Raw genomic sequence first — 21,924 nt, 5'->3', positions numbered from 1 at the left:
AAGACAATGCAAGAGTGGCTTATGGACAACTCTGTGAACGTTCTTGAATGGCCCAGCCAGAGCCTGGACTTGAACCCAATCGAACATCTCTGGAGAAACCTGGAAATGGCTGTCCACCAGCCCATTCAACTTGACAGAGCTTGAGAGGATTTGAGGAGAAGAATGGCAGAAAATTGCCAAATGCAGATGTGCAAAGATGCAGATTCATATCTTATTCATATTTTTTATATATTATCAAAATCTCTAATCTCAATGATATAGCAAGGTCCATAATGAGATATAGTATAATTACATATATAATATCTAAATATTTGCAATATATTTATTATATAATTATAAAAATAATATTCATATTATTTTAATGTTTTTGTTTAATATACATTTAAATCATATATTATATTTAATTACATATATTGTAAAAAGATGTATATATTATATAATTTAAAAAAATTCATACTATGTTTAATTTAATTGGAGTTCCCCCCCACCCCCACTAAATGCCCATAGTGTCACATTACTGTTGACTGTAGGGTAAAGGACATTAGCTTTAATACCTCTAGTAAAGAACGTTTAAAGGACACTGATTTGTCAGTGTACTCATGTTGGCCTCCATCTTAAACAACTTTTAAGCTGTGTGTAATTCATCAACACGCAGGTCATGTTTTGGGCTAAACAGTGGATACGATGACGTGATGCACACACCCAAAATGCATCGATCTGATATGCTGTGCTTTGTTTATGTGTATACAGTGAGGAGGGGTTATCTTTAAAGGTTATAGAAAAGACAGAAAGGTTGTGAGTTTAGCCTACTTGAGGAGCCTCATCCAACATCTACCGCCTCGGAGAGCCATCAGTTCCTCTGCTAAGGTAAGATGATGGTCATTTTATGTGCAAAATGTGACATGGGAATGATGCAATGAATAATGAACTCCCTCCTGTAATATTATTGATTTAGCTTGCATGCCAGTGAGGATCTTTAGAAAATGTTCATTAATGTTTGATTCATTGCCGTTTGTGATTAAATACAAAATCCATGCTCCAAGTTATTAATTTAATTAAAAATAAACAATTATTAGATAAAGATTCTCTTCTCAGAATCAGGTCGAAAGTTGAAGGTGACCCTGTGGCATTTTAGATATGTGGACATTTAAATATTGATTTTACATTAAATTTGTGTACATGTTCCCAGGGACACTTAAAAATAAAGGTTATTTGGGCTGACTGGACAATTCAGTAGGTGAGAAGATAACTGAATCAGTCTGATTCAAGAATGATCTGAATCAACCGATTCATAGAAAACACTCAAAATAACAATTTGCTCATATTAAACACTGTTGTGACATTGCTATGAAGTCATTCTCTCCCAGAATCAAGTCGAAAGCTGAAGGTGACCTCAAGGCATTTTAGATTTGTGGACATTTCGAGAATTATTTTAAATGAAATGAGTGTAAATAACTCAAAATTAAAGGTTTTTTATTGGCATTGATGGTTCCATGAAGAACCTCCACAGAACCTTCCCACTACTAAAAGGTTCTTTATAGTGCAAAAAAGGTTCTTTAGATTTTTTAAATGTTCTTTAAACTAAGATACAAAATTCTTCTTTTAAGAGGTGTGCACTGAAAGGTCCTTTTGGAACCTCATTTTTTAAGAGTAAAGGCCTAAATTCATACATTATGTTTTAATATATAATCGTAGTCATTTTTAGCCTTTAAGATGCATTAATGCAACATGTGTATCAAGAAAGCGCTGAATTACTGATCCAAAGCACTCCAAGATGATTCCATAACCATAGGAGGTGGGAGGGCAAATTTTCCAAAACACCTCCAGGCGTTCAAGGGTACACCAGCAGTGTCCTGGAACGCGCTGCGTCCCGACTGCGTTGACCTGTCGTTTCTATGTTTACTTTTAAAACACGAGAGCTGTTTTCTCTCAGCTGCGTTTACAGCTGGAGTTTCTTAACAAACATTCTTCGTCTCATAAGTCTGCATCTCAGCGCTGACCTGCTCATGGGAAAGGAACATATTAGATCTAATTATAAGTGCTGCAAGTAGCCGGCGCTGACTTTGTTAGTGATGTATACTGAACAATTATTTCAAAATAAATCATTGTGTGTTTTATCTTAAGTTCTTAAGTGTTTCTGTAAAATAGTTTGTCATTTACTCACTCTCATGGTGTTCAAACCAGTATGACTTTTTCCAAGGAACATAAACGTTGGCCATTATTTTCAATATAATGAAGCTGAATGGGTGCAGAAAAAAAAATAAAAGCATCATAAAGTCCATACAACTGAAGTCTTATCAAAGCTTTGTGTAGGAAACAGACCTAAATTTAAGCCGTCATTCACTTGTAAATCTACCACTCCAGTTAATCAGTCCATTTCAAGAATGATCTGAATCAAATGATTCATAAAAAAGACTCACGAACAATTCGCCCACATGTTAAACTTCTGACATTGCTATAAAGTCATGCCTGTATCAGAGAGCTAGTGCAGCTTCTGACTTGCAAGAGTTGTATGGATCACTTTTATGATTCGTTTATGGTGCTTTTTGGTGTTTTAAAACCCACCATTTAATCATTAAATTGATTTTAGAATGACATGGGTGAGTAAATTATAGATTTTATTGTTTGGGGTGGACAATCCCTTTAGGAGAAAACAATATAATGTCTCATTTATTTTGTGTGTGTGTGTGTGTGTGTCCTTGATCAGGAGGGGTAAAAATGAAGCAGCTCACAGAACTAGTTCTCCTCACTGGTAAGTCATGACTATTTATGTACACAGTAAAGGTCACTGACAGATCTGTGCCCTTGGGCCTGAAGGTCAAACATTCAAAAGAGACTTTCCATCCACATTTATACTTGGACTTAATGATTTGATGGGAGAAAAATAGCTTTTAGTCAATTATGGTTAACAATACAGTATTTTTATAGCATTAAGTTCTCATTGCATATACACAATATATTCTATGATTTTGTTTTTAACTTAATTTTAACATACAATTTAAAAGGATTGCAATGTTTCAGTGTATAACCTTGGTCCAAGTCAAAAGTTTTCCAAATGTCTGATATTTTATTAGCTTGTCACTAATTATTTCCTTTTTTGTGTATATGTGTGATTTGTCACAAATCTTTATTTTAATCTTTAGTCTTCTTGGCACTCTTCAGTCAAGCCGAAGCAAGTAAGGCAGAAGCGTTTCTTTCTTATATCGCTATTCAACTTTTGAGCCTATCAGTCTTATGCCATGAGAACATTTCTGGCAGCATTTTTCAAGAGCGATCTAACTTTTCTTCTCTCTTTTGCCTTTACAGATCCTTTTGTTTACAGTAAGTATTCCGAGGCAGATGCTCATGATTCCCTAATAATAAAAACTTAATAAATATAATATATTTTCATCATTGTTTAAGCTATATTAAACAGTCTTAAAGTTGGCTAGCTGCTGACTGCTGCTCTTTTTAGACTATGAGGCGCTGAGGATCGGGGGCTTGGTCTTCACAGGCCTGCTTGTAGCAGGAGGGGTTACAGTTTTGTGTTGTAAGTAGCTCTGAATTTTTACACATGCATTTTCTACCCAACACAAACCTTATGTTTGACATTATATGCTCACAGAGAGTAACAGATTGTTCTCTTCACAGGGGGGCAGTGCAAACCAAAAAGAAAGTAGGTCACCTGATCTCAGCATCAAATACACTTAAATTTTTACATCTCTGTAAAATTATGTACATTTTGGAATCAAACTGTATTATTAAGGGAGAAAAAAAACTATTTAAAATGTACCTCATCTCTTTGACAGGGAGGAAGAAGATGCAAGCAAAATCTAAGGATCAAGGACTTCATCCGCTGAAACTTTCCGTTGGATATTTGATCGAGTAGAAGACGGTTTTTCTGTCTAGAAACTTCAAATGGCTAACTAGCTCCACTTGTACTTATATTTCAATGTAGTTTTTCCATTGTTTCAACATTTTTCAACTATTTAATTTATTCAATATACACAGTTCCTGCCCCCAAAAACTGAGCTGCTGTTATTTTGAATTTGTAGAATTATTCTATACATTTTCAGTAATCTCTCCAAATGGCGCTTTAATAAAGATTCTCAGTTATGGGCCTGCAAAAATGCATTTGGAGTCATTTTTTTATGCCTGAGGTTATTTTGACTGTTATACTGACTTTGTGCAAGCTAAAATGTCTTTTTTTACAGTAGGTGGTCTGGATAACTTATAATATGTGGAATCAAATGCTGATTCAAATGCGAAATGTATTATTGAAGCATAGGGGGAATGTTAAGATAGTAACAATAATAATAGCTGTTAACTTTTATATACATTTTACCCGTTAATCAATCTTGGAAGAACCTTTAACATCCATGGAACCTTTGCACAAAAGGTTCTTTATGGTGGAACATGGTTCTTTAAATTATTAAAATGTTCTTCACAAAAAAAAAAAACTTCTTCTGACATCGCTGCAAAAACACCCTTTTGGAACATTATTTTAAAGGGCATGTACACTGTAAATAATCCATAGAAAAGTGTATAAGGTCCTGGCAGAAAATTACCAGTACCTTTTTAGAGCCGTTTGAATCATTATGTCCACCCAGCAGAATCAATTCAGCCTGAGCGTGCACGACAAACAAAAAACTATCAAGAGTCGCTCTCCCAGAGAAAGGATCCTTCATTCAAAACTCAACCCACTCAGGACTGAGCCAACCTGTTGAGCGGATTGTGTGGGGTGTTGGTTTCAGTCTGTCTAGATCAGATCTTTACATGTGTTAAGGGTGGTTCCTCCACAAACACGTTTCAAACTTCAACGTTTCAGTTTCTTTCTCCTTGATAAAGGTGAGTAATCAATTCTGGACACCATTTTAATGTTTGTATACTGAAATATACGTTACGTCTGATGGATTTAGTCAAGTTCATTGTATTAAAATAGGATAATTATGCATTCAGAAACTTTTTAAGGGATTTTTGTCGACATACTTGTTGTTTAATGTGGGCTCTTTGTATCCTTTGACATACTTTCCAGCTCTTAGTCTGTTTGACACTTTAAAGAAGAAAAAAGTATGTTTGTAATACTAAAAAGTACCTACAAATCTGAGACCACTACTAAAAATGCACTTGTTTTTGCATTTTGCGTTTAATTTAGCAAATTATAAGCATAACAATATAAGTTAAATGTGGTATTTGGTTCCTCCCCCTTTTGCTTTAATGACAGCGACAGTGGAGTTGCATAAGTAAAATATGATGATCATGTTCGCCTGCATGATTTGAGAATGATACAAAGAGCATCTTGTGCTTCAATAAAAGCAAGAACATCTGACCGTCTGTACAAAAGAGTTCACATGGTCAGTTTGTGACAAAACAAAAAAATATAGGGCTCTTCAAGATGGTCTCAGACTCATTGTATGAGTTAGTTTTCATCCAGTGATTTGTAAACTGGAATGTCATGCAGCTTCACTCTGAACAGCAGCTGCGTCCTGGATCACTGTAACTTTTAAAGATCACAGGCACATGAATTCTTTGTTGAACATACCAGCCTTTAAATAATCCCTTCATCATTGAATATTATTTGAACAAAATCCAGTTGTGTTTCGTATGACATAAACCTACTGGTACTGCAACAAGTAGAAATACTGTTTATAATGTGTATAATTCTTGGTATTATTTTAGTTTTTTTGGACATCTTTAGTGTTGCTACTGTACATTTGATTCATTTAGTTTAGTGAGAGAACGTAACAAATTTATATTTGTGAACATCTGAATAAGGAACAAGGAGGCTAAATCATGAGCTGGCTGTGAATATGGAAAATTGGATGAAGTCCAGTCCTTCACGGAGTAAACAAGTTTAACGTGGTGTTTAAAGTTGGAGATGCATCATGAAGCCCACCATCTGTCTCAAAACACGTTTTGTTTGGTTAACCTCTTAGCTTTTATCAGCGTTCCAGTTTTCCATCACAAAGTAAGGACAAATGTAGAGTGAAAGGGTTACGTTTAGATGCTCATGGCCATATTTTCAGCATGTTGGTTTTATTGAACGATCTGCTCATAGAAAACAGACGTTTGTTAGCTGAAGGGAGCACAAAGACAGCACTCCATGAACCACTGGAAAGGGCGTGATTGTGGTTTTTGGAACAGTGATTCATTTCAGCAGAATGTCTCATTCTTTCCTGCGTCACTCTGGACAGCAAAGAGCTTGAAAGCACTGTGAACTTCAATACAAATCTAGTTATATATTGAGGACTTTTCTTGAGTGGTTTGTCTGTAAAAAAACTGTTGAACTACATGGTTTTACTTCATCTCCTGTGTTACTCAAGGGCATCTGTCGGCGTGTTTGTGCTGGAGTGTATAATCATACAATACTTCAAAGTTCACAGCCTGCTCACAGGGGTGGAATTTTGTTCCTAATATAGCTGCAGTCTGGATTCCTGTGTACATGGCGTGCATCCTTTGTGTGCCATGTGATTGTGTCAAGTTCTCTTATATGGAGTGAGAGGTGTTTGGAAAAAGTAGGTGAGAATAAATGAGGCTCACTAACACACTTATACAAATAAGTGGTGTGTATTGCTTTCTCTTTTTCCTATCCGTGGTAAACATGGTCATTTTAATGCATGTCATTTCACCACTATTATATGCCCATGTGTCTGTTTATTTATATGCCTATATGTCTTCTGATTGCCTAATATATATATATATATATATATATATATATATATATATATATATATATATATATTATATATTATATATATATATATATATATATATATATATATATATATATATATATATATATATATATATATATATATATATATATATATATATATATATATATATATATATATATATATATATAGGGGTCTTGAGATTAACACTCGCCAACCCACCAAATGCGAGTGGTTTTCAGCAGTGGTGTGTAGCCGAACGCAGTCACTCCTACTAGCACTTTGGCAGATTGTTTTATATATAATATATACATTTTTCAATGGTAGTCTTTTAAAGAGGCATTTGAAATAATAAACTAAGTGCAATGTAGTGTTGTCAAAAATATCGATATTTCGGTACATATTGATACTGAAATATTTTCAATATTAATTTTCCACTGAATATATACATGATACCAGCTACGCTGTCTTGCTCTTTCATCTCTCATCAACAGCGAGTTGACACACCAACCCGCCTCCCCTCACTCACTCCATTTATTTGTTCCGGATAAATATGGTTGGCGTTACAGGGTTTAAATTTCCATGGGATCTATCTGGGGGACATGGCTCTGCAGTAAGTAGCCTCTCCATAAAGCCGCCTCTCAGTACTAGTAATTTTTCGCTGCTTATGCGCTTAATCAGTCAAATTCACACAAAATAATATCAAAATGCTGGTCTTGGCGAGTACACATAAATACAGTGTAAGCAGTTGAGAAAGAAAACACGTGTAACAGTATAATGAATCAGTGCGTCAGGTCTTAAAGTAACAGCAGGTCTTAAAGTGATTGTGGCAAAAACATTTTTTTATAAAAATAAAAAATTGTGTCAAAAAAAAAAAAAAAAAGTAAAAAATGGCTAAATACACTCACCTAAAGGATTATTAGGAACACCATACTAATACTGTGTTTGACTCCCTTTCGCCTTCAGAACTGCCTTAATTCTACGTGGCATTGATTCAACAAGGTGCTGAAAGCATTCTTTAGAAATGTTGGCCCATATTGATAGGATAGTATCTTGCAGTTGATGGAGATTTGTGGATTGCACATCGAGGGCACGAAGCTCCCGTTCCACCACATCCCAAAGATGCTCTATTGGGTTGAGATCTGGTGACTGTGGGGGCCATTTTAGTACAGTGAACTCATTGTCATGTTCAAGAAACCAATTTGAAATGATTCGAGCTTTGTGACATGGTGCATTATCCTGCTGGAAGTAGCCATCAGAGGATGGGTACATGGTGGTCATAAAGGGATGGACATGGTCAGAAACAATGCTCAGGTAGGCCGTGGCATTTAAACAATGCCCAATTGGCACTAAGGGGCCTAAAATGTGCCAAGAAAACATCCCCCACACCATTACACCACCACCACCAGCCTGCACAGTGGTAACAAGGCATGATGGATCCATGTTCTCATTCTGTTTACGCCAAATTCTGACTCTATCATCTGAATGTCTCAACAGAAATCGAGACTCATCAGACCAGGCAACATTTTTCCAGTCTTCAACTATCCAATTTTGGTGAGCTTGTGCAAATTGTAGCCTCTTTTTCCTATTTGTAGTGGAGATGAGTGGTACCCGGTGGGGTCTTCTGCTGTTGTAGCCCATCTGCCTCAAGGTTGTGCGTGTTGTGGCTTCACAAATGCTTTGCTGCATACCTTGGTTGTAACGAGTGGTTATTTCAGTCAAACAGGGTTCTACATAGCGACCATTTTGGGCGCATTTGCGCCTGAAAATGACTGCGTGCGACTGTGAAAAAATATTTAGGCGCACTGGTGCGAGTGACCCGATCGATTCTCATGAATAAATGTAGCCTAATACAATCAGAATAAAAACTACAACTGCCAAAGTGCATCAACACTGACTGAGCAACAGTTGCGTTTTGTTCTGCGATCGACTGCTTGTCATGCCTTCTGTCAGCAGAGCAAGTGCAAAAAACGTGTGCAACGGACTACGTTACACTTCACAGATTGTTTACAGGTGAAACGGGTGTGACGCAGCCAAAAGCACTTACCAGACCGCCTCGCGCTGATGTTTATTTGCAGCCAAATCCAAATGAACTAGAAATACCATATTTGGATTATCATTAAGGTCGGAAATTAACGGGGGCTTGGGGCAAAAATGCCACCAAAAATGAATTACTAAATAATAATTTAAAAAAGCCCTGTATGAGTTCTTGATTTAATCTTTAAGCTATCAGCTTCAGTCCACAACTTTTCTCGTGTTTAAAAATGACTAGATATATATATGAGAGTACATCATGAATCAATTTTCCAAACCGTGTTTTTATCTTACCCTGAATCACTGCGGTACACATATAATAAGTGTTTATATTCTGACTATTTTATTCCAGTTTGGGACGCTGCGGAGGAGCACAGTCCCTGTGTGACTCGCCATAGACATAAACAGAGAGAAGTAGATCCGGCTGCAATGTTCTTCCGCGAGACGCATGCAGTTCTGTTTATTAGCGCCAGAGCGCCAATACTGACTGCTATTGCTCCGAGTTGGCATGATTGCAAAGTTTATACTGACCTTGTACAAAAGTCCAATAGACAAGCTGATGTTAAGTGTAACAATGTTTTAGCCACAATACTGTTTATTTCGTGAAAATCAAAACTACACCAGAACTGTTGCGCATTTCCAAGCGATTCGATTCGAATGAATCTGCGTTTGAACGATTGAATCAATGACTCACACATAGACTTGACACGCCACCTACTGGCGGTTTTATTTTCATATTTATACTTTGGATGAACTTTTTATTTAAAATATCAAACTTTTGAAGTTCAACTTGTACATAACCCATTTCTAAATTCAACAAGGCATTTTCGCCCACAGGACTGCCGCATACTGGATGTTTTTCCCTTTTCACACCATTCTTTGTAAACCCTAGAAATGGTTGTGCGTGAAAATCCCAGTAACGGAGCAGATTGTGAAATACTCAGACCGGCCCATCTGGCACCAACAACCATGCCACGCTCAAAATTGCTTAAATCACCTTTCTTTCCCATTCTGACATTCAGTTTGGAGATCAGGAGATTGTCTTGACCAGGACCACACCCCAAAATGCATTGAAGCAACTGCCATGTGATTGGTTGATTAGATAATTGCATTAATGAGAAATTGAACAGGTGTTCCTAATAATCCTTTAGGTGAGTGTAATTAGTTGTCTTTTAATGGTCTTAAAGGATTAGTTCACTTAACAATGAAAATGTCCTGATAATTTACTCACCTCACCCCCCATCTCATCCAAGATGTTCATGTCTTTCTTTCTTCAGTCGAAAATAAATTACGTTTTTTGAGGAAAACATTCCAGGATTTTTTTCCACATACTGGACTTCAATGGCAACAAAATGTTTAAGGTCAATGCAGTTTCACAGGGCTTCAGAGGCTTTGTGCGATCCCAGCTGAGAAATAGATCTTATTTAGTGAAACGATCTGTGATTTTCAAGGAAAAATGTACATCTATATACTTAACAACCTAAATTGCTCATCTTGCGCTGCTCTGCAATGCACCACAGATTGCGCAATCACGTCGGAAAGGTCACGCTAGATGGTGGCGAAAGTACCGCCCGGAAGTACCGTAAATCCTGAAATGTTTTCCTCAAAAAACTTAATTTCTTTTCCACTGAAGAAAGAAAGACATATTGGATGGCATGGGAGTGAGTAAATTATCAGGAACACATACACGCGGAATCACACGGCGTACACATACACGCGGAATCACACGGCGTACACATACACGCGGAATCACACGGCGTACACATACACGCGGAATCACACGGCGTACACATACACGCGGAATCACACGACGTACACACAAGCGGAATCTTACGGCGTACACATACACGCGGAATCACACGCGTACACATACACGCGGAATCATACGGCGTAAACATACACGCGGAATCATACGGCGTACACATACACGCGGAATCATACGGCGTACACATACACGCGGAATCATACGGCGTACACATACACGCGGAATCACACGGCGTACACATACACGTGGAATCATACTCTTACACATACACGCGGAATCATACGGCGTACACATACACGCGGAATCACACGGCGTACACATACACGCGGAATCATACTCTTACACATACACGCGGAATCATACGGCGTACACATACACGCGGAATCACACGGCGTACACATACACGCGGAATCACACGGCGTACACATACACGCGGAATCACACGGCGTACACATACACGCGGAATCACACGGCGTACACATACACGCGGAATCATACGGCGTACACATACACGCGGAATCACACGGCGTACACATACACGCGGAATCACACGGCGTACACATACACGCGGAATCATACGCCGTACACATACATGCGGAATCATACAGCGTACACATACACGCGGAATCACACGGCGTACACATACACGCGGAATCATACTCTTACACATACACGCGGAATCATACGGCGTACACACACGCGGAATCACACGGCGTAAACATACACGCGGAATCATACGGCGTACACATACACGCGGAATCACACGGTGTACACATACACGCGGAATCATACTCTTACACATACACGCGGAATCACACGGCATACACATACAGATAACACGCCATTTGGCTTTAGAAAGTGGCGTGTATGTTTACGCAAAGTCATGATGTCACGTTACAAGAATTGCACACATAATGTAGATAAAGTAACGTAGCATGGAATAACCAACTTGCAGACAGCTTTTTACAGGAAGAAGAGACAGTGTTGTTCCACTCAATGTTAATGGCTTCAAACTGTTCATGAGTAGTTAAAAATGTCTCCCAAGTTATTTGAGTTCAATGTGAGACCAAATATTCACTAAATGGTTCAAAACTGGACTCTGACCAGGCCAAAACATGAGCCTGATGGGCTTGTTCTCAAGCCACTTCTTGTGTCTTTGTCTTTGCAGTCTGGGCAGGAGCATTGTCTTGTTGAAAAATGGCATCTGGATCATTCCTCATTTGTGGGTAGGCCTGTCACGATAACTACTTTTTGTTTTGCGATATACCATCCCAGAAATAATTGCGATAAACGATATTATTGTCATTTTAAGACTATTTTATGCCACTGAATATATAATCCTAATATAACAGCATAATAATGCAAGTAGACCTACACACTTTCAAATGACAACCTTTTAATTCTTTAGATCATGGAAATTAAGGGTAAAAAATATATTATCCTAAATAAAAATGAATTTTTTTTTATAAATAGTAAATAAACATTTTCCCTTGTGAAACGGCTTTAACACTCGTCATTCTGCATTGACATTTATATGTGCGCCGGAACAGGGGATTGCGGCTTTGAAATCGAGTCCATTTGAGCTTATTCTTCCAAACTGTCAGTAGTTGTCCGGAAAACACTGTAACGCCTCTAAAATGGCACCTTTTTTCACCTGTCGATAACCGCTCTGTGTATGAAGGAACTGCCCGGGAACGCCTCCGTCACAGAAAACATACAAGATGACAGCACAATCGAGTAAAATGTTGGCGACATTCATTATCATGTAAACATAATGGGTGATATATTGCATCACAAAAAAATTATTGAGGTCATGTACATATATTGCGATATATCGCTATATTGATTATTGCGACAGGCCTATTTGTGGGAAGCATGCCATTCTGCAATATTCTCCTGTATTCCAAAGCATTAAATGACTTTTCATAGTGAAGTAGCTCACAAATACCAACAGCTATAGAAAAAAAAGTCTCCCCACACAGATACACTTCCTCCTTGCTTTACTGTGGTAGAGATGCATTTATAACTATGTTTCTCAGCAGATTTGCAACTCGTGCTTCCTTGTGATTAATGACTCCACACGCAACTTCCTATCTGCCAAAATATTCTGCAAGTAGTGCATTTGCTTAAATTTTGCTAATTTCCTGACCAATCATTTGTGGTTAAGACGATTAAATGTTAGTGTTTAGCCACATTGGGCATGGCACATTTTTGTGCATTTGTATATGTTTACTGCGGATAGGAAATAGAGAACGCAATTACATAAGAACCCAAAAAAGAGGACAATGTGTGTGTGGCACTGCCTGCCAGGCCAGCTGCTATACTTCAACATAATTCTTTCCTTTCTTCAACACAGAACACACTTCACCTCAACACCAGCTGTTGCTCCCAATAATTACTAGATTGATCAAATTAGTTCAGAGAAGGAGGCATGTCCATCAACTGGACTGGAGATTGATCAAATCTCCAGCCAATCAAACGGATAGTTTGCTGCTCACGCCAGCATGAGCCATTGATGGGTTAGATGCAACGTTTATAAACCCTAAATAACCTCAAAATCTTTTTTTAATCATTCAGCGTTTAGCTACAGTATACAGCCTCAATACATGTGCAGAACTGTAAATAACTGCCTTTAGTCAAGAAACCAGTAGTAGACATAAATATAAAGTAGTGACCTAAATATAAAAACTGTAATTAGGAGAGAGAAGTGTAGGACTGAGTTTACTAATTTGGGTTTGCTAGTAAACTATCATCCGGACAGAGCCATTACAGCACTCTTTTCAACTCACCACTATGATGCTATGGGTTGCCAGGATGTTGCAGGATGTGGTTGCAAAGGTGTTTATGAATTATTTTTAGCAGGTTACCATGTGGTTGCTACATCTCTGGCCTAGGGTGTTCTGGGTGGTTGGCTCCTCGTGGCTACCTATAAGTCAAAGCACACAATCATGAGTTAGATCAATTAAGGATAAGAAAGAAAAAATATCTGTTAATGGGGTAAGATATTCTTGCTTTCCCTTTGAAATAAGTTCATTTTTCTTACCCCATGCATTGACAAATATGTTTAAGCATAAATTAATGTTTTTCAGAAATCATGATTTTATTGCTAAAGTCATTTTGTGTCTCAATTTAATGTTTCAGTATAAAATTACTGAGTAAAACAAGTGTCACAAACACTTTGAGTAGCACAAAATTGTGCCAGGCGAGTTTTATAGCAAAATGTACCGGTAATCCTTCTAAGGTTAGGGGTTTGTTAAAATCAAAAAACTATGATTGCAAGCAAACAACACAGGTATTCAGACTTAAGTACTGACTTGCTCAGGCACAGATTGAGCAATATTCCTTGTCTATCTTGTTTAAATTCCTCATTTCCTGAATGAGGATTTAATGTTGCATACGAGGAGCAAAAAGGGTAGAGAGACATTATTGTTACTAGAATGAATGGACTTTGGCAACGGCAAAAAAAAAGAAACAAGTCATTACATTGAAAGAGGGAAGGTTGGTTTGTAATGTGAGATGAGGAAGTGATGTTGGACACAATTCCTCATTCTTTCCCATGACTCACACACTGGCAAGCCAACGTGACCGTACCAGATCACAGGACTTTCATTATTATCTTCGTGCACCCTGGGTGATTCTGCTGGCAGGAGGGTGCCAAAATGTCCAGACTGTCAAGCCTTAAACAAGAACATTGTGATGAAATGTTCTCTCCTTTTCTCTCAGTTCTTTGTACAGTAACATGATGAGCTTTAAGAAGATTGTGAAATTCTTAGAAACAGCTTCCCTTGCCAGATTCTTGGCAGAATTATCTTTGCACTGCTTGGTACTGACAAAATAACCATTAGCTGTTTTACATGTAGAAGACATTACAGAAAGTTATGAGCTTACTACAAAAGTAGCCCATGATTTTGTATTTATCTCCAGGAAAAGAAAAACTTTAAAATGAGTTGTTAAAAATTAAAATTCCATCAGTAATCAGTTTTTATATATTGTTCCCGACATAAATCTTATTTTTCAGCAAGTACACTCGAAATCGTGCTATTGAAAGCAATATTTATTTTAAACAACAGTTAAATAAACAAGAACATTGAGTAACTTACATATATTTGTCATACCAACGAAACTAGTTTCAAACGAATCCAATCAGAGCACGTGGCGTTACCTGAATGAATCATTGTTTCGAAAGAATCGGTTCAGAATGATTCAGTGACTCGCGAATAATCATAGATATCCATAATAATAATAATACCCAACTTACGGTCACATGTCGCCACCCATTTGGTTTAGAACATGGTTTAGAACCACGAATGCCCAAACGGTCTGTCTCAAACGAGAAAACACGGACAAGGGATACAAAAAAGCCTGCGAAGCTGTTCTGGTTGGCCAACAGCGTTGTGAGTGTGATATTGCTCTTATAGCCTACACCACTTCAATAAACAATAATATTGATTAACTTACATTTTTACACAATATGGTGTCATGAGTTTATCTGTTTTTGATTCGCCAAAGTAAAAAAACAAAACAAAGTAACAATGGGCGTGTGGCGAGTCATAGCAAATAGACCGTGGTGTCAGTTTTGACCGGTTTTGACCATTGAATATCTATACGCAGAATACACATTCGACCGCTCCAGACCGAAACGTCGGCGCGCCCGCCATCTTGGAACGGCCGGCCTGGTCGTCACTCACAATAACAATCAATGATGTCACAATATTGCGTTGCTTCTGGTTATAAAACCGCCCATGATTTAGATTCCCAAAGAAATGGGATGATATTTCACAGGTGACACTGTGTTGGTTTGTGTTTTTATATGTATTAACGCAATATTACAGGTTTTTATACTCTGGTAATATTTTACTGTTGTGTTTGCTGAAGCCTTCATAATGTAAATCATCTGCTGAAGTCTATTGCACATAGAAGATATTCATGTATGCGTCTAACTTGCTCTCGAGTGTCACGGGCCAGTGTTTTCACCGTTCCAATAGGGTGGTTTTATGTTTATATATCTATGATTTCGACACTAAACATTTTTTATTTTATTTTTATTTATTTTTTTACAAATTTTACCAAAAAAAAAAGACTGTCACTTGTCGCCATCTACTGAGGAAACGATGTAACTTGCAGAAAAGAAGATGACTAATAAAATTGCCACAAAAAGCTCAGACTGAAAGTTTATAGTCACCACAAAAATTAAGTAAATTTTGTAGTATATTTCGAAATGTAGCCGACATTCAAGATCTGAATTCTTCTCAGTCGTATTTATAAGTTAAATATGACAGAATAAGAGCACTATTCCTTTAATGGACACGTGAAATCACCATCAGACTAGCACCTGTTTGCAAATTTCATGTTCTACAGAAGCTAATTTGACTTGATTTACATAAACAAATTGATCAGGCACCCATGCTCAAGAACATAAAATGAAGTAGGCCTGCTTTATAAATACATGTAATCCATGTTCATGGCACACAAAAAAAAATATGGCATGCGTGTTTACATGAAGAAGGAAATGATAATTCATGTGCAAGATAATAGGGTATAAAAACAGACACAAGGGATATTAAACCTCTTTGGAGACTCTTTGAAAAGCTCTAGATTAACTGCTGCCTTGTTTCGCTGCTCACGCTGGCAAAGGCTTCTCTGATCAAAGGGCTGAAATACTGGACTTTATTTTGTCTCAGCACGTCTCTGGTGAACCCATTATTTTTTCCCTTCTCTGCCACCATGATTGGAAGCTGAAGGTGGCGGGTGTTACATCATCTCGTGCTAGTATAGGGATGGGCACAGCATTCCCTCTGGTCTCTCGGAGACGAAATGGAAAATCCCAGCTAAGCTCTGGATTGGTGCTCCAGCGTGTTTCCACAGTGCTTTAGTTACGATGCCGACGTAAACATGCATTTACCAGATCACGTAAACCCCCAGCGCAAAGGTCGTCCTTTATATGAAGGGGTTTCGCGTCTTGATGTGTGTTTCCTAGCAGCTGTTTTGTTGGTGTATGAACGTTTGGTTGCTGAGATGTTCCAGGCCGTTGTTGACATTTGATCCAGGTCTGCTTTGTGATATCAAGAGCTGCTATTTGTTGCTCCAGTATGTTTAATCAGATCAGATGCATTGGCAATGATTGTGATCATTTGATTTAACCCCATTTTTGTTGATGTGAAGCTGGCAGAGGACAATAATTCTGGCATTTATGTTATTTTTAGAGCATAAGTGGATTGCAAAGCATAATTGGAATTTGCTCTGATATACGCAGCAGATACATGATATGCTTTCCAACACTAACTGTATTATTACACTTGTTTTAATGTAAAAATCCTCAGGTCATATTAACAATCCATTTGACTTTACTGCAATCTGACTTATGTCTGAGAGAAAATGGATAATCAATGAGAAAATGGAGGGAGGGACTTAGAAGATGATTGGATCATAAACTCAGGTGGCTGGAGGGAAGAAAAAAGTAAAAGGGTTTGGTCACAGCAGTGAAAATAAATTTTTTATTAAAAGACAATTATATATATATATATATATATATATATATATATATATATATATATATATATATATATATATATATATATATATATATATATATATATATATATATATATATATATATATATATATAATATTGATGAAATATGCACAATAAAGCCTGAAACATGCATTAAGGGGTTAGTGCACCCAAAAATGAATATTCTATCATGAACTATCCATTTAAGAAAGTAAATTAGTGATCATTTTATATAGAGCAGATGCATCTTTATTATGTTTAATTTTTCATGGCAAACCTAATTTCGTATTGCAGGTTACAACCACACTGTCATGATGAAGACTTTGGCACTAGTTTTCTTGACACGTGAGTTTTAAATTATTTTTTTTTTTTGGTACCAAACTGACATGAGCATTTTCTGTAGCTTTTATGTTTAAAAATATGTGCTTTGTTTTAGATAAATTATTATAGGTGCATTTATCTATATAGACCACAAGTAACTATAGATAATAAACACACACACACGTGGCCGTACAATCTTTGGATGTTATGTTGCTAATATACTGTATTACTTTTGTAGTTTTTTCCCTTGTGTTGGCGGAAGGTCAGCAAACAAGTAAGAGTCACTTTTCATTTCTTTGTTTCTGTTTTCATCCTTTGTGATAAAATATTTTAACACAATGTTACATAGAGTAATTAATGTCCCCCCCTTTTTTTGCAGCAGAGGAAGACCCCTTCTCTTTTGGTTAGTTGCACACATTTTTTAGTTTAGAGTTAATCAAACTAGAGTTTGAGTTTAATCCAATGCTTAATGAGTTCTTAAGATCATCTCACCTTTTCTTTAACTGTCATTCATTCTGTCTCTCACCAGATTATCACAGACTTCGGGTCGGAGGTCTGATCTTGGCAGCAGTTCTGTGTCTGATTGGCATCACTATTCTCCTAAGTGAGTTTGTCAAATCAATTTTACAGATAACACGTTTTAATTTGACCAACGTTCAGACAATGTTTAAGATATATAGGCCTATCTTTTTGATAGCCTAATTAAACCATTAGATGGCGACAAACAAGATTGCCAGGTCTGCGCAACAAAACTGTTTGTTTGGGGACAATTTGAAAGCAGCCCAATTGACCTATCGGTAAACCCCGCCCCTGTTAGTTACTGTTGCTAACTCGGACAAAAACGGAGTTGCTAACAGCTGTCAGGGTGAAACCCTTATTCCAAGATGTTTTTGGACACAGAATGTAGCGTACCCCCTCCGATTGATGGCCACTTTACTGATGGTTTATAAAGTTTATTACATCGTTTTTCACAGCATAAGAAGTGCGCATTAACGTCTCATTCACACACACTCTCTCTCTCTGTTGCATTATCATTAACATACACAGCAAATTATACAAAAACACTCACAGTAAACAAACATATACAGACCATATGCCTTTTCGGGGGTGCTAATAAACTGTAAACTTTGTATCTGCAAAACAACTCCTATAAACTGCAACGTTAGCTCTCCTATAATATATAGACTATAATACCCATTAAATAGGAGTCTCTCCTCAGTAAGACAGATAATGCAGACCTTTAACATATCTAAACTAACCGAAATATAAAAAAATATATATACAAAAACGTGACAAATCACGTGACAAAACCTTTGTTTATGTGTTTTTGACCAACACTGTTAACGTTACATGACATGAGAACAGATAGTTATTTTGGTTTGTATGTTAGCAGGGACTCACTAACTTTAATGTTAACTTAATGAGAGTATAACAACCATAAAATCCTTTCAGGATACCTGGAATCAGTGTTACAGTACCCCAGGCACATTGTTTTACCATTTTTGTAGCATAAACACTATTAAACTGATGAGAGCTTCGGATTTTCCAATGTTTCTGTATGGCGCTGAAACCTAAAGATGTCCGAGTTCCGGTTGCCATGCAACTGATACTCAACTGCCATTGGCTCATCTGTGTTGGAGGGGAGGGGCTTACTGATTCTATGGGAAGAAAGTGGACTTGGCAACACTGGCAACAAGAGACTGTTTTGTGTATCGGTCATTAAAGGGGCGGCCATTATTTTATGCATTCTGACTTATTTACACTGTTAAAGAGTTGGATGCTCATGCTAAACATGGCCAAAATGTAAAAAAATTAGTTGGACGTATGACGAAGTACTTCTGTGCCAGAAACACTGTTTGGACACAGAATTTTTCATAGGATGCAGTTTGTTTGCAGTTCTGCAAGTGTGTTTGTTTGTTCCGGGTCACGAGTCGAAACTGCATCAAATGTCTGTGTTTTGTTCGCGTAAGTGCATATAAAGGTAACAAAATTACATTATATGCACTGCATGTTTCTCCCCGAGTTCGGCTGTTTTCAGAAAGAGACGGAACAGCTAATTCAGTAAAAACCGTGATTCATTCAGGAACAAAATAAGCACTATCTATATTACTAATGCTGAATTCTGAACCACATACTAGCATACTACTTGGCCACACTTTATATTAGGTGTCTTTAATATAAAAAATATTTCATTGTTATGTACAATGTACTTATTGAGCCCTATTTTAACAATCTAAGTGCATGGTCTGAAGCGCACAGCGCAGGAACACTTAGAGCATGTCCGAATCCACTTTTGCTAGTTTAACGACGGGACAAATGGTCTGCGTGCCTGGTGCATGGTCTAAAAGGGTTGTCTCTATTCTCTTAATGAGTAATGGGTGTTTTTTGGGTGTAACGTGCAATAAACCAATCAGAGTGTCATCTCCCATTTCCTTTAAAAGCCAGTTGCACTTGCATCAAATGGCAGATTCGCTATTTACATGGCAGAATTTGGGAATGGAAAGACTGAACCAAATGAACATGTAGTTATTATTACTCAGTACTTATTTGAGTAAGTACAATGTAACTACGTACAATATAAGTACAATGTTTAAAAACAAGTACAATGTAAAAACACGTGTACACAATAAGTGTGCATTGTATTAAATGATTAATTTAAAGTACATAGTAGTTAAAGAGACTCAATATATAAAGTGGGACCTACTACTTTAATTTTACAATATAATTATTTGGCAGAAATAGTAAGAGTATTATGTTTTACTGTTCTGGATTCAGCATGAGTTATTGAATCTGAGTCACCCGATAACCAAATCTTTCAGAAACAAAACACTACTACGACATTGCAGTGGTTCTGTTTTAGCGATTTTGTTTAGAACTGTTTCAGTATTTTTATTTTTATTGGCAATCACAATAACATATCTAGAATGTAAGTTACTCAATATTAACTTCTTGATTATTAAACTGTCTAATTAGTAACTGAGGCTTGGATGCATATTTTGAGCTAGCAGCAGATCACGAATCTGTGGTATATAAAATCCCTCATTGGATTTATTTACAGTCCGCTGAACTGACAGTATTCAGATGTGCTGATATACAGCCACAACACTCTTGCTTGTGTACGTTTATAAAAAAAATTCCCTTTGGATTTTGACATTAAATGTGACCTGGACATATTTTTGATTCACCCAGCAACCTGTTTAAAACATCCTTTGCCATTTATTACAGGTGGCCACTGCAGATGCAAATTCAACCAGGACAAAAGGTATAAAATGAATAATATGCAGCTAGTTTTAATAGTTTCACATTGTGGTGTTTTACTTGTATGTACATCAACCTATATACATTGACTAGCTCTAAAAGTGCAGTTCTCTTTTGACAGGAGGAGGACAGGAAGTAACGCACAAGCGATGCTCAATGACACAGGTATGACCGCCCTTATCCCTCTGTGCAATCAGTAACATGAAGCCAGTGCTAACCTGGTATAAATCAGCACTCTCCCCCTCAAGTTCCTTTATGAAACACGCCACTTATAAACCTGTGTGGTCTGAAGGCCGTGTGTTCCACGCATGAAATCCATCTGCTAATCATTGCTGTGCCAGTGCCCCTGTGATGCAGTGGGATACAGTGCATGGGTCTGTGCTCAGGGGTGGGCCCGTATGGCCTGTCTCCACAACACCCGTCACATGGTTTCCAGGATGAGTCATAATATCTCCCTGGGGAATATTTACTCTCCATGATCCCTGAGGGTGGGGTTGGGGAAACAGAATACAAAGATGTGCTATGTAAATGTTTTATTCAGTATCTAATTGTCTGCAGTGAAGAATGAAATGATTAGAATTGAATTTAAATTATTTAAAGGGGTCATGAGTGTCAAATTTCCTTGATCTTTTGAGATTAAATAGTTCATTGTACAAATATATATATATATATGTGTGTGTGTGTGTGTGTGTGTGTGTGTGTGTGTGTGTGTGTGTGTGTGTGTGTGTGTGTGTGTGTGTGTGTGTGTGTGTGTGTGTGTGTGTGTGTGTGTGTGTGTGTGTGTGTGTGTGTGTGTGTGTGTGTGTGTGTGTGTGTGTGTGTGTGTGTTAATCAAAATACAAAAAAGCTGTAATATTGTGAAATATTATTAAAATGTAAAATAACTGTTTTCTATTTGAATATATTTTAAAATTTAATGTATTCCTGTGATGCAAAGCTGAATTTTGAGCAATACTACTCCAGTCTTCAGTGTCACATGATCCTTCAGAAATCATTCTCATGATTTGTTGCTCAAGAAACATTTGATTATTATCCACGTTGAAAGCAGTTGTGTTAAACATTTTTTAGGATTCTGATTTATTCAGCAAGGATGCATTAAATTGATCAAGTTACATTATAGATGTTTATAATGTTGCAAAAGCTTTATATTTAAGACAAATGCTGTTCTTTTGAATTTTCTATTAATTAAATAATCCTGAAATTCTTTTTTACACAACTCTTGATAATAATAATAAATGTTTCTTGAGCAACACATTTCTGAAGGATCATGTGATTCTAAAGACTGGAGAAATTATGCTGAAAAATCAGCTTTGAATCACATAAATATATTGTATCTTAAAATATATTCAAATAGAAAAAAAATATTTTAAATTGTAAAAATA

General features: G+C 37.0%; 2 protein-coding genes across 3 annotated transcripts in view; both read left to right on the top strand.

Moving 5' to 3' along the window:
- Positions 1-2,718: 2,718 nt before the first annotated feature.
- fxyd11 (FXYD domain containing ion transport regulator 11) lies at positions 2,719-3,868 on the top strand (the record flags this gene model as incomplete). Its single annotated transcript, XM_079838126.1, has 5 exons — positions 2,719-2,752; positions 3,144-3,176; positions 3,307-3,321; positions 3,455-3,529; positions 3,789-3,868. 5 exons carry the CDS (start codon positions 2,719-2,721, stop codon positions 3,866-3,868), a joined length of 237 nt encoding a protein of 78 aa, XP_079694252.1.
- A 797-nt stretch (positions 3,869-4,665) lies between these two features.
- fxyd3 (FXYD domain containing ion transport regulator 3) overlaps positions 4,666-21,924 on the top strand; it is a 29,071-nt gene continuing 11,812 nt past the window's right edge. For both annotated transcript variants that reach the window (XM_079836650.1, XM_079836649.1), the window contains exons 1-7: positions 4,666-4,827; positions 17,258-17,308; positions 17,523-17,558; positions 17,664-17,687; positions 17,814-17,888; positions 20,510-20,546; positions 20,664-20,707. In XM_079836650.1, the coding sequence (XP_079692776.1) occupies positions 17,275-17,308; positions 17,523-17,558; positions 17,664-17,687; positions 17,814-17,888; positions 20,510-20,546; positions 20,664-20,707 (250 nt within the window). In that variant the 5' untranslated portion in view covers positions 4,666-4,827; positions 17,258-17,274. The remainder of the gene's footprint in view (positions 4,828-17,257; positions 17,309-17,522; positions 17,559-17,663; positions 17,688-17,813; positions 17,889-20,509; positions 20,547-20,663; positions 20,708-21,924) is intronic.

Source organism: Gobio gobio, assembly GCF_949357685.1.
Source record: "Gobio gobio genome assembly, chromosome: 15".
Taxonomy (NCBI): domain Eukaryota; kingdom Metazoa; phylum Chordata; class Actinopteri; order Cypriniformes; family Gobionidae; genus Gobio; species Gobio gobio.
Note: the sequence above shows the minus strand (reverse complement) of the source record. Positions and strands in the feature narration are given on the sequence as shown.